This window comes from Rhinolophus ferrumequinum, chromosome 15 (genome assembly GCF_004115265.2).
Source record: "Rhinolophus ferrumequinum isolate MPI-CBG mRhiFer1 chromosome 15, mRhiFer1_v1.p, whole genome shotgun sequence".
Taxonomy (NCBI): domain Eukaryota; kingdom Metazoa; phylum Chordata; class Mammalia; order Chiroptera; family Rhinolophidae; genus Rhinolophus; species Rhinolophus ferrumequinum.
In genome coordinates this window covers 35,943,340-35,955,950 of record NC_046298.1, presented here as the reverse complement: position 1 = coordinate 35,955,950, position 12,611 = coordinate 35,943,340, and the positions used below count along the sequence as shown (strand labels likewise).

The following is a 12,611-nucleotide window of genomic DNA, read 5'->3' as shown; positions in this document are numbered from 1 at the left end:
AATGGGGTGTACAGATGGGGAGATTTCAAAACCCAAGGCCAAAAAGAGAAAAAAAAAAGATAGTAAACAAAGGGAGATAAATATAACATGTAGGATCCAGGGGGGACAAAAGACCACACCAAACCAGGACTGAAAAGGGACTGATTTTGTACAACTTTACAATAATAGATATGAAAAGCTCGGTGTAATTAAACTATTTCTTAGAAAATATGAAGGATCAAAACTGGTACAAAAAGAAAGGACAAATCTGAGTAGGCTAATAACAAGAGAAGAGACAGAGTTCAGATCTATCCTTCAAAGGATGACTCTGCTCCTAATGATTTTATGGCAAGATCTGTCAAAAAGCATCGGAAACAAATATTTGCCAGTCTATAGGAAGTGTTGTAGATCCTAACCAGAGGCTCCGGGCAGGCCCCATGGATTCGCAAGCATACTGTGTGTACTTGGATTGCAAACTTCTTGGGAGTGCTTTGGGGGGCTGTGATGGAACAGCACCCGAAAGCTTCTCCACTCACTCGAGGAAAGCAGCATAGCCAAGTTACCAAGACCAGCAGAGGGTGGCAAAGAAAGGACAACTCAAGGCCAATCTCACAGAGACAGATGCCCAAGTCTTAAATCAAATAGTGGCCAATGGGAATGCAGAGAGGGACGGGGGCTGACAGAAGATAGAAGAATGGGGCAGAGAGAAGGGTGGAAAGAGTAATACTGAAACCCCACCTGTCAACCTTGGCACAGATTAGGATTCTGGAGTTCCCCACCCAGCAATCTGCTGGCACAGGAAACTCCCTCATTTAGGCACTGGACAGGGCAGAAAAGCCACACCTGAGGTTGCCCAGGGACTTGGTTTTGTCCCTGGAGCGTGAAACTGGGAACCAGATTTGATGAGCTCAATCGTGTAGAGGTGACACAATTAGTCACCCTGTATAGGCAGAACCCAGAGAAGACAGAAGCTCCCGGGCCTCCGGGTCTGGGATGCCTGGTTCTGGGTGGAGCCAAGTATCCAGGATCTGGGGTGAAACCCTGGGTCCTTCAAGGGGAGTGGGCCTTGTTGCTCTTGTTTGAGCAAAGCCTGAAAACACGTGCAGATTCTCACCACACCTGGGCACCCACACACATAACTCCGCCACCCCCACTCGCTCACACCCTGCACATTCCTTCTTGCCTGGCCTTCCCACTAACAATCCCACCTCCACCCCCTCTCTCAGTCTCTCCCCTTGGCACCAAAACCCAAATATCTTTCACCCCTGCACTCAGCTGTACCCACCCACTGGCTCTCATCCTTCTGGTCTCCACCTCCCTCTAAACTAGCTCCAGATAGATATTCTGCCAGAGATCCACCAACCACCACCTGCCCTTGTGATATTCCTCTTCACACCGAGCCCAAATTCTCAGCTATTTCCCCGTCCAACTAGAGCCACCATGTCAATACTTGGGGTTTCAGGTTGTGACTTAAGCATCTCCAGGGGGAGGAGGGCAGGAAGAATGAGCTCCTGGCCCCCAGCCCAGGTTCTGCTGACAGTCTCCTGCTGCCCCAGGTCTTCAGCCCCTCCCCAGGGCTGCCTCAACCGGCTTTTCAGGAGACACTGCGTCCTGTCCCAGCTCATGGCAGTCAGCCCCCTGCCCTTGCCCAAGGGCTGGGAGGCAGGAGGCCAGGATTCTGTGGTAAGAATGTGATCCTGGCTCCAAACTCTACAAACCTCCCCAAGGGACCCTAGGCTGCTCTAGGGACACAGGCACTCTTCCCTCCCAGCATGTTGAGACTCTTGAGATTCAGGCTCAGGCCTAGCCTGTCTTCCCTTGGCTGCTTCTAATTCATCCATTTGTTCAATCAATAAATATTTACTGAATCCCAGGCAATGTTCTAGGAGTTGAGCATATAGCAGTAGCCAACACAGACAAAGGCTCTGTCCTGTCCTCTGGAAGATTATAATCTGATAGGTGGGACAAACAATTAAAAAGGTAATTTTGGATTGTGGTAAATGCTATAAAAACCAAAGGATGATATCACAGAATATACGTGGGGGAAGGCCAAGGAAGGGTTTTTGAGAAGGTGACATTTGAGCCACAAACAGAATGAGGAGGAACATGCCCTGTGAAGATCTGAGTTCTGTATTCCAACAACACAGCAAGCGCCAAGGCCAGGAGGCAGGAATGAGCTTGGTGTGTTTGAGGAGGAAGGAGAAGTCCCGTGTGGCTAGAGGACAGTAAGTTTGGGGGGAAGGTCAACAAGAACAGTAAGAACCAGGTCTAATTACTCCCTCGTCTCCCCGAGAGTGCTTCCCTCATGCTGACTGCACCTCTCATCGTTCTAGAATTTCAGTCCTGGGGAAGCTGGATCCTTAGATCCTGAGAGGAGTGAAGATGCTGAGGAACCATGGATGCGGGGTGATTGAAGGTGGGGTTGGGAGAGAGGAGCCCTGGCTAGTGGGTGAGGAATGAAAAGAGGAGGTGGTTGGGAGGGCAGACATCTGGGCTCGGGTGGAGGGCCCGAACTGGGCAAGGAGCAAAGATGCCATGTGAGTGTTCTCCATTCATGACTCACCCTCTCTTCCTCCTCCTCTTCATTGCTCAACGCCAAATCTCCCTGAGAAATACCTCCCTGACTGGGGACCAAATCAGTGCCTCACAGGGGTAATTGAGTCATGAGGGGTGGAGAATAGGGAGGGAAGCAGAGGATAAATAGAAGCTTTGCTTCGCTGGCTCCTCTCTGCATCCTGCCACCCTCCCAACACTATGCATCTTGCCAGTTTGATCAGCTCCTGCTCCCTCCTACTGTTATTGGGGGCCCTGCCTGCATGGGCGGCCAATAATGACCCCCTTGAGAAGGTCATTGAAGGAATCAACCGAGGGCTGAGCAACGCAGAGAGAGAGGTGGGCAAGGCCCTGGAAGGCATCAATAACGGAATCACTCAAGCTGGAAGGGAAGTGGAGAAAGTTTTTAATGGACTTAGCCACTTGGGGAGCCAGGCCGGCAAGGAGCTGGACAGGGGTGTCAACGACCTCAACCACGGCTTGGACAAGGTAGCCCATGGAATCAACAGTGGCGTCGGACAAGCAGGAAAAGAAGCCGAGAAGTTTGTCCATGGGGTCAACAACGCTGCTGGACAGGTTGGGAAGGAGGCAGACAAAGTGATTCAGGGGGCCCATCATGGGGCCAACCAGGCGGGAAGTGAGGCAGGGAGGTTCGGCCAGGGGATCCACCATGCCGCAGGGCAGGCTGGGAAGGAGATAGACAAATTTGGCCAAGGTGTTCACCATGGAATTAACGAGGCCTGGAAGGAGGCTGAGAAATTTGGGCAGGGGGTCCACCATGCCGCAGGGCAGGCTGGGAACGAGGCAGGGACGTTCGGCCAGGGGGTCCACCATGCCGCAGGGCAGGCTGGGAACGAGGCAGGGAGGTTCGGCCAGGGGGTCCACCATGCCGCAGGGCAGGCTGGGAACGAGGCAGGGAGGTTCGGCCAGGGGGTCCACCATGCCGCAGGGCAGGCTGGGAAGGAGATAGACAAATTTGGCCAAGGTGTTCACCATGGAATTAACGAGGCCTGGAAGGAGGCTGAGAAATTTGGGCAGGGGGTCCACCATGCCGCAGGGCAGGCTGGGAACGAGGCAGGGAGGTTCGGCCAGGGGGTCCACCATGCCGCAGGGCAGGCTGGGAACGAGGCAGGGAGGTTCGGCCAGGGGGTCCACCATGCCGCAGGGCAGGCTGGGAAGGAGATAGACAAATTTGGCCAAGGTGTTCACCATGGAATTAACGAGGCCTGGAAGGAGGCTGAGAAATTTGGGCAGGGGGTCCACCATGCCGCAGGGCAGGCTGGGAACGAGGCAGGGAGGTTCGGCCAGGGGGTCCACCATGCCGCAGGGCAGGCTGGGAACGAGGCAGGGAGGTTCGGCCAGGGGGTCCACCATGCCGCAGGGCAGGCTGGGAAGGAGATAGACAAATTTGGCCAAGGTGTTCACCATGGAATTAACGAGGCCTGGAAGGAGGCTGAGAAATTTGGGCAGGGGGTCCACCATGCCGCAGGGCAGGCTGGGAACGAGGCAGGGACGTTCGGCCAGGGGGTCCACCATGCCGCAGGGCAGGCTGGGAACGAGGCAGGGAGGTTCGGCCAGGGGGTCCACCATGCCGCAGGGCAGGCTGGGAACGAGGCAGGGAGGTTCGGCCAGGGGGTCCACCATGCCGCAGGGCAGGCTGGGAACGAGGCAGGGAGGTTCGGCCAGGGGGTCCACCATGCCGCAGGGCAGGCTGGGAACGAGGCAGGGAGGTTCGGCCAGGGGGTCCACCATGCCGCAGGGCAGGCTGGGAACGAGGCAGGGAGGTTCGGCCAGGGGGTCCACCATGCTGCAGGGCAGGCTGGGAAGGAGATAGACAAATTTGGCCAAGGTGTTCACCATGGAATTAACGAGGCCTGGAAGGAGGCTGAGAAATTTGGGCAGGGGGTCCACCATGCCGCAGGGCAGGCTGGGAACGAGGCCGGGAGGTTCGGCCAGGGGGTCCACCATGCCGCAGGGCAGGCTGGGAAGGAGATAGACAAATTTGGCCAAGGTGTCCATCATGGAATTAATGAGGCTTGGAAGGAGGCTGAGAAGTTTGGCCAGGGGGTCCACCATGCCGCAGGGCAGGCTGGGAACGAAGCCGGGAGGTTCGGCCAGGGGGTCCACCATGCCGCAGGGCAGGCTGGGACCGAGGCCGGGAGGTTCGGCCAGGGGGTCCACCATGCCGCAGGGCAGGCTGGGAACGAGGCCGGGAGGTTCGGCCAGGGGGTCCACCATGCTGCAGGGCAGGCTGGGAAGGAGATAGACAAATTTGGCCAAGGTGTTCACCATGGAATTAATGAGGCTTGGAAGGAGGCTGAGAAGTTTGGCCAGGGGGTCCACCATGCCGCAGGGCAGGCTGGAAAAGAGGGAGGAGACAAAATAGTCCAAGGTTTCCATCCTGGGGTCAGCCAGGCTGGGAAAGAGGTGGAGCGGTTTGGCCAGGATGTTCATTATGCCGCAGGGCAGGCCGGGAAAGAGGGAGACAAAATAGTCCAAGGTGTCCATCCTGGGGTCAGCCAGGCTGGGAAGGAGGTGGAGCGTTTTGGCCAGGATGTTCATTATGCCGCAGGGCAGGCTGGGAAAGAGGGAGACAAAATAGTCCAAGGTGTCCATCCTGGGGTCAGCCAGGCTGGGAAGGAGGTGGAGCGGTTCGGCCAGGGAGTTCACCATGCCATTGAACAGGCCGGAAAGGAGGCAGACAAAGTGGTCCAAGGGTTCACCGATGGGGTCAACCAGGCCGGGAAGGAGGCAGAGAAGTTTGGCCAAGGGGTCAACCACGCTGCTGGCCAGGCTGGAAAGGAAGCGGAGAAACTTGGCCAAGGTATCCACCATGCTGCTGGCCAGGCCGGGAAGGAGGTGGACAGGTTGCAGCAGAATGCTCATAATGGGGTCAACCAAGCCGGCAAGGAGGCCTCCCAGCTGCTGAATGTAGGTGAACAGGGGCGGGGACATGGGGGGAGGGGGCGGGAGGGAGCCCTTAAACCCTTGGAGAGCCTAGGTAGCCCTCACATGGGGAAAGAAGCTTAGGCAGCTATATGATCGTGTCCCCCTTCTTCCTCTCCTTCTTCCTTACAAAGGAACTGGTGGTCAGCTGGTCAGATGGATCAAGCCATCTTATCTACAAAGCCCTATACCAGACAGTGTGAATGGGACCTAGCCCCACCTTCACGGAGCTGCCCTCCTAATCATGGAGGTCTAGAAGCCTCTCCTGGGAAGCAGAAAACAGTTATTGAGCCAAAATCTATTACAGTGGGAGCAAAATGAGTGTTGAGAAAACAGAGAGCTTCAGAGTGAGCATAAGGAATACCTTTAGAGATGAGCCCTTTTCTGTTTAATTTTCATAACCAGCCTCTGAGGTAGTCAGGGTGAGGAGGCTGACTCCCTGCTTCTCAGATAAGGAAACCGAAGCTCAGTGAGGTTTAAGGGGATTTGCCAAGGTCCTATGGCCAGCACACAGCTTTGGGAAATCATAGGTGAGGGTTCTTTCTCTTCTCCACACTGCCCCATCAGAGCAGGTCTGCTGGAGGATTTCTGATCCCCATTTATGTAGAGGGAACAGATAATGGAGGGCAGGAGAGGCAAGCAGCGCCATGCACAGCAGAACCGGCACCAAGGAGGGGCTTGGGGAATAGGAGAAGGCTGACTCTTGCCTGCCTCACTTCCCCACTCTCCAATCTCCACGAGGAGTCTTTGGGACACCACCTTGAGGACTGGCCCAGGCCTCAAAACCCATAACCGCATTGGCTACCAGGCAGGGAGCCGGGCACGGTGGGTGGGGAGGAAGAGACTATGTAGAAAGTGTGTGTGGTAGAGAAAAGGGCTCTGAGTCACACGGCAGGATTCACCAGGTAGAGGCCAGGAGAGGGAGGCTTGTATTAGGATTCCAGGCTGATAGCAGCAGCAGCAGGGAAGCACTGCTGAGTGTCTGGGGATAGAATTAAAGACTAAGACGGGGATCAACCCGAGTTAGGGATCAGGCTCGAGTGTGTGCAGAAGGGGTAGATTTAAGATCAGAGCTGAGGTTATCTATGGTCCTGGTATTTGTGTGGGTCCTCTGGGTTCCCTTTCCAGTCAGGCCCCTTCTCAGTGACTGAGAGCATCTCATTAACTAAAATAAAAGGGAATTGGGGGACGACTCGTCAGTAGGGGCAGACATCCTTCCTGGCTTTTCTTCCCATCTCCCACATATTTTCCAGGGCAACAAGGCTTTTGGGTTTTCCTTCTGGACAGTGAGGGAACAGGGCTTACTCACCCTAGAGAGTAGCCGGTCATTAGGGAAGAGGAACTTTCAAGAGCCTCAAGGACTGAGGGGTTGTAATGATGGTCTGCGCTTTGTCCACAGGGCGCTCACCAAGACGGATCCACCGGCCATCACGGAGGGGGCGCAACCACAACATTAACATCTGGAGTAAGTCTCCCCAGCACAGCACGGACCCAAGGGTGGGGGAGGGGAGGCCCTCTTAGGATGGTGGTGGGACAGGGGCTGGGGACTGACCCTCTCGTCCTTGAATTCCAGGCTTCGGTCAACAAGCCCTTCATCAACTTTCCAGCTCTGTGGAGGGTGAGTGCCCACATGGTTTCAGATTTCTGTTCTCCATCTTGGGAGATATTTGTATACCCTCCCTTCCCATTGCTTGTTCACGGACAACTTCCCTGCGGTCAGACTCAGCCTTTCTGAGACCATCCAACATATTTCCCAGCTCTGCTCCTCCCTTTCTTTCTTCACCCGCTCTTTACCCTTCACATCCTGCTTTCATCTTTTGGGTGCTTCCCATTCCCACTGAGGCAAACAGGCTAGCAGAGAAGACCTCCAGGGGCGCGTGTGCATCTGAGAGCAAGGGAGGTGCTGCTGAGATTGTCTCCTTCCTGTGCCCACCATCTCTCCTCATCATTTCCGCTCTGACTCCCTCCCTATCTCAAGCCACCGGGAACACTCCTGCTGCCTTGCAGCAATACATGGGTGGTGGGAACTGGTAGCTCTATCCTTTTCCTGGTTAACAAACTCCCCACCCCTCGTATAAAGGCTCCTGTGGGATCCTGGTTCTCACCCTGGGCCCAAAGTCAAGTCCTAGCTCTCCTCTTTGCATTGAATACCTCAGCTGCCTGAGGCTGAGGCAGCAGGGTGAGGGGGTGGTAGCCGCTCTGTAGCCGGTGCCTGGAACCCAAAGGCACACCTTGTTTATTCCCAGACTATGGGGGTGGCAGGGATCCTCTGAGGCAAAGCAGACAAGGCTTCTCGGTTCCTACAGAAGCCCCTGGCATCTCTGCCTGGGAAGGCTGGCTCCTTATTCTTCCTCAATCTAGGTGCCAGCTTCCTTAAGACATTCCCCAGAACACAGGTCATCCCGGGGCCAGTGGTCGTCTCCCTTTCATTTCTCTAGGGGGCGTGAGTGCAGAGGTCTCGGTCCCCTCACGACTGTATACCCCGCACTTACTCCCTCTCTCCCTCTCTCTCTCTTTCAGAGCGTCGCAAACATCATGCCCTAAACTAATGCACTGGCCTTGCTGAGCAGACTGACATTCCTGTTGTTCTATCAGCTGAAATGACCTGGAGGAGTGGGGTGGGGGGGGGTGGGGGGTGGGGAGGTAGACTTCTGGAGTCCCTAAGGGAACTGTACTGAGATTTGTGAATAAATACAACACACCATACTTTCATCATGGTCCATGTGCTACCTGGAGGGGTCGGCGGGAGGCTAGACATTTCTCTTCTTGCTCCTTGGCTGAAGTAGCTGGGGGGTCTGATGTACAGAAAGGGTTGAGCTGGAGATTTCAGGCTGATCAGATCTAAGAGGGAGGTTACAGGGACACCATACTTCACCAGTGTGCAAAGTTTGTGTGGGGCACTGGGAGGAGCATCATTGCGGGGATGTGGGGGTGGGGGGTGGAGTGGGGGGGGTGGGGAAGCCACTTCAGGCCAGTAGTGGGGGCAGAAGCACAAGGGAAGAGATGGCAGGAACCTAGGGGTAACCCAAGGGGGTGGCGTCCTCATTCAAGGGATGTGGTACCAGAGGAGTAACAATGATCACTTGGGTTTATTGTGCAATTTAGACATGCCAGGCTCCCTGCCAGGGAGCATGACATCACTAAAACCTCCCAACCACCCAGTTAGGTAAGAGGTACTGTTACTGTCCCATTGTACAGAGAAACACGTGGAGGCTTGCGCCGGTTAAGAAACATGACAGAGTCTACACAGTTAGTAAGTGGAGGGAGAAATGGCCTAAGAGCTACAAGGGATATTCTGAAAACACACAGGTCTTTCTCTGTTTGCCATCCTTAGGGAGGGAATCAGTCAATAGGAGAGAGGAAAGGGATACCTATGGCAGTGCCTCTCAGAGGGAGGAGGACCAAAGGCTCAGGGGGAAGGCACACTGATGACAGGAGGGAGGGCCTCTTTACAATGACAGGAATGGTGACCCAGAGGCCCAGTTTTCAATCTGCGGATGACTGAAAGCCCAGAGGAATCAGGACAGCAACTACTATATATCGAGCACTTTCTAGGTTCCAGATCCTGGGTGAAGAGCTGTCCATGGGGCCTCTGGGCCTCTGGGTCACCATTCCTGTCATTGTAAAGAGGCCCTCCCTCCTGTCATCAGTGTGCCTGTAACCATTTAAGCCTTCCTTCCCCAACTCAAAGGCAGAAATCCTCTGATGGACCCTATTGTATGGATGAAGAAACTGAGGCTCAGAGGGGCCCAGGCACTTGCGTGGGGTAACCCATGAGAATGCAGCAGGCCTGTCTATTGCCAGAACCTGACCTTTCATAGTTCCCTATAAAGTCTCTAGAACACTTCTCAAGCACTGGCCTGGCTGCTGGGACACCTGCATGCCAATCAGGACCACGTGCCTGTTGTCGGCTTACTTCCCCTCTAGCGGCCACAATTTCCTTCTGTATAAAGCAGGGGCGGGTGTCTGCAGGAGGGGACTGCAAACATAGCTTCCAGCTCCAAAATTCTACCAGTTGTGGGACTGAAAATAACAGACAGTGTTCTTGCCCTTGGGGAATTTACAGTCTTCTTGGGGAGACGAGGCATATAAATGGAAAATGAAAACAAATATAAAGTAACGCATCAGTAAGAACTCACTGACACACCAGGGGGGGGAGGGGCCTGCATGCCCACCATAGAGCTGATGCTCCAGACACCTCAGATGCACCGCAGTTTCCTTGTTTGTAGACCTACCATCATTTGTATCACGTATGTTCCTTCTCGCCCCGCCCCCCGCAGTCTTTTATTTTGAAAATATTTCAAACTTACCAGAAAGATGAAAGAATTTTAGAGTGGCTGCCTGCATACCCACCACTTAAGATTCTACCACCAACACTCTATTATGTTTGCTTTATCACACCTCTGTCCATCACATACCTGTCCCGCTAGCCACATATCAATACATTTTGATGCATTTCAAAGTAAACTACAGACACCTGTTTCCTGCATTTTAATAAACAGAAGCATTCATTCCTAGCACACATTATTAAGGGTCTAATCTATGCTGGACATTATTTCATACGTATGGACTGGAGGAGTCCCTTGCGAAAAAGGGCATATTCAAGGAAACCATCCTTTCATAAAGCCAAAGCTGTCATTGATTTTATCCTATGCATGTTATCTGGCTGGGCTTGTTCGCCAAAGAGATATGGGATAAGTCAGTAGTACTGGCGGCCAATATCGGGAGGCTTCTGGAAAGGAAGAGCTTAGCCAGTTCTGAAGGGTAAAAGAGGCATGGCTCACTCTTGCCTCGAGGCCTTGAGTGCTGTTCCCTCTGCTAGGAATATTCTCTATGCTCCCCACTTTTTAAAATTAATGTATTATTATCCATCTGCAACAACATGGACAGACCTAGAGGGTATCATGCTAAGAAAAATAAATCAGACAGAGAAAGACAAATACTGTACGATTTCACTATATGTGGAATCTAAAACGGAAAACCAATGAACAAACAAAACACACATAGATACAGAGAACAAACTAAACTGATGGTTGCCAGAGGGGAAAGGCGTAGGGGGACAGGTGAAAGGGGTGAAGGGGAATCGGAGGCACACACCTCCGTGTCCCTCGTCCCCATGTTGGCTCCTTTTCACACTTCAGGTCTCAGTTAACTGGACCACCCAATCTGAACAAAGGGCCACCTTCGTTATTCTCTCTCATGGCACACTGATTATTTTCTTAACCGTGCTTATGACAATTTGTAGTTATAGATTTACTTGTTTCATATCCATTTGCCCCGTAGACTAAGAGATCCAAGAGGAGACCTCTTAGTCAAGGCCAGGCACAAATGGCTGGCAACTAGCAGAGGGGAGGCGAGTGGCTTGAGCAGACTTGGGATAAGCACTGGAATAAGTGTGAGCAAGGAGGAGGCACCTGACAGAGAGGTGGAGCCAGGACAGGGAGTAACAAAGACGGGAGGGGTCAGTTTCTGCAGATGTGGAACAACCGGGAGAGGAATTTGGGCGGGACCCTCACAGCCATCTTTATTAGGTGCTTACTAAGTCTGTGTTAAGCACTTACAGACATGATTCATTCCATCCTTACAACTTCCCCATGAGGCAGGTACCGTGATTATCCCCCTTATGATGGAGCTGAGGCTCAGAGAAGGGAGAGAGTCGCCTGAGGCCACCCAACTCATAAGTGGTGACAGCCGGGCTCTATTCCGGAGCACTGGTGGTCTCTGTTGGTGAGGCGGCATGCTGCCCTGGGATGCTTGGAGAGTGGGCTGCTTCAAAATAACTCCTCTTTACAAATAAGTTTCTGAATTTGGCCCCTTCAGGAGGTGCGTGTGTATGCCTGAAAATTAAACAACGCCGAGAAAACATCCCAACAACATTCATGTGCCCAACACTAGCAGGAACCTATCCTGAGTGCTCCTGTGTGCCAGGCACTGCTCTACGCTCTTTGCAGGATCACCTCATTTAATCCTCACATTCACCCCTCTTACAGATAAGGAATCTGCTGTACTGATGGGTTAAGATCGTGGCTTGTAAGTGGTGGGGCTAGGATTTCAACCTATACTCTGGGCGAGGCACAGTGGACGAGGTGAGCCAGCAGATGTCAGCTTGAGGGCCAGGACTGCAGAGGACAGAGCAGAGACCTGCCCAGACCCAGGGCCTCATCTCCTGTCTATACCCGAGTCCAGCCTCCAGCCTCCCTGTCTCCTAAGCCTCCTCCCCATCGCTGTACTCCTCCCTTCCCTCAACAGTCTGTTCCCCAGAGGAACCCTGTGGACCCCAGTCAGATTACAGCGGACCTCAGCTCAAAGCCCGGAAACGTCAAAGTCTTCACAATGGTTACCTCTTTGACTTCAACTCCTCCCATTTCCCTCCTGCTCCAGCCTCAGGGCCTTTGCACTACCATTCCCTCTCTTGGAATACTCTATCCCCAGATGTCCTCCTGGCTCATTCTCTCACTTCCTTTGGGACTCAGTTCATAGATCACGCATCAAAGAACCCTTTCCTGATCACCCTATTTAAAATACCCCCTCTGTCTTCTCCATTCCCTCACTCCGTGCCTGATATGTTTATTGTCCAATTTCCCCCACAATGCATGGGAGCTCCCCAAGGAGAGAGGTTTTGATGATCTTGTTCCATGCTGTATCCCCAATGCCTAGAACAGGTTTGGCACAGACTCAATAAACATCTGTTGAATAAACAAGAAGTGAATTGGAGAGAAAAACTGAAATCGGAGGGTCTTGGACATGACGTGGGCATGTCCGATTTGTGGATGCTGTTATGTACAAAACAAGGGGGGCATGGTGATGTGGGAGAAAAATTCTGTGGAGCCAGACAGACTTGGTTCACATTCTGACAAGTGCATTTTACCATGCTCTTTTCACATATAATCTTGTGTACAACAGCTGTAGGCCTCAGTTATCTCATCTGTAAAATGGGAATAATGTCTACCTCTTGAGGTTATAGTGAGGATTAAATGAGATCATGCATGTGAAAGCACCCCACCTTCTATTGGGCTCATGACAGGTATTTCATAACTATGCCTTAAGACTTATTTGAGGTAACCCTTCAGGTCCAGAGATGTCAGAGGGCAGTTTTTCCCAGAACGTAGAACACGGGACTGCTGGTGGCAGGA

General features: G+C 53.0%; 1 protein-coding gene across 10 annotated transcripts; it reads left to right on the top strand.

The window, feature by feature from the left end:
- Nucleotides 1–2,684: 2,684 nt before the first annotated feature.
- SBSN (suprabasin) lies at nt 2,685–8,095 on the top strand. Of its 10 annotated transcripts, none has more exons than XM_033128392.1 (6): nt 2,685–3,182; nt 3,453–4,512; nt 4,621–5,463; nt 6,878–6,943; nt 7,052–7,096; nt 7,999–8,095. In XM_033128392.1, exons 1-6 carry the CDS (start codon nt 2,734–2,736, stop codon nt 8,020–8,022), a joined length of 2,487 nt encoding a protein of 828 aa, XP_032984283.1. In that variant the 5' UTR covers nt 2,685–2,733; the 3' UTR covers nt 8,023–8,095. The 10 variants fall into 10 exon arrangements, with proteins under 10 accessions (XP_032984283.1, XP_032984281.1, XP_032984280.1 ...); XM_033128390.1 differs by having other exon boundaries at nt 2,685–3,216; nt 3,379–4,512; XM_033128389.1 differs by having other exon boundaries at nt 2,685–3,465; nt 3,574–4,512.
- Nucleotides 8,096–12,611: the final 4,516 nt, after the last annotated feature.

What these genes read in the sequence shown, in the direction of transcription:
- SBSN (XM_033128384.1), top strand. Translation starts at nt 2,734, where the DNA reads ATGCATCTTGCCAGTTTGATCAGCTCCTGCTCCCTCCTACTGTTATTG. An exon ending in TCCACCATGCCGCAGGGCAG is followed by an intron (nt 4,513 to 4,620) that starts GCTGGGAAGGAG and finishes GCCGCAGGGCAG; the next exon opens with GCTGGGAACGAAGCCGGGAG. An exon ending in ACTTTCCAGCTCTGTGGAGG is followed by an intron (nt 7,097 to 7,998) that starts GTGAGTGCCCAC and finishes TCTCTCTTTCAG; the next exon opens with AGCGTCGCAAACATCATGCC.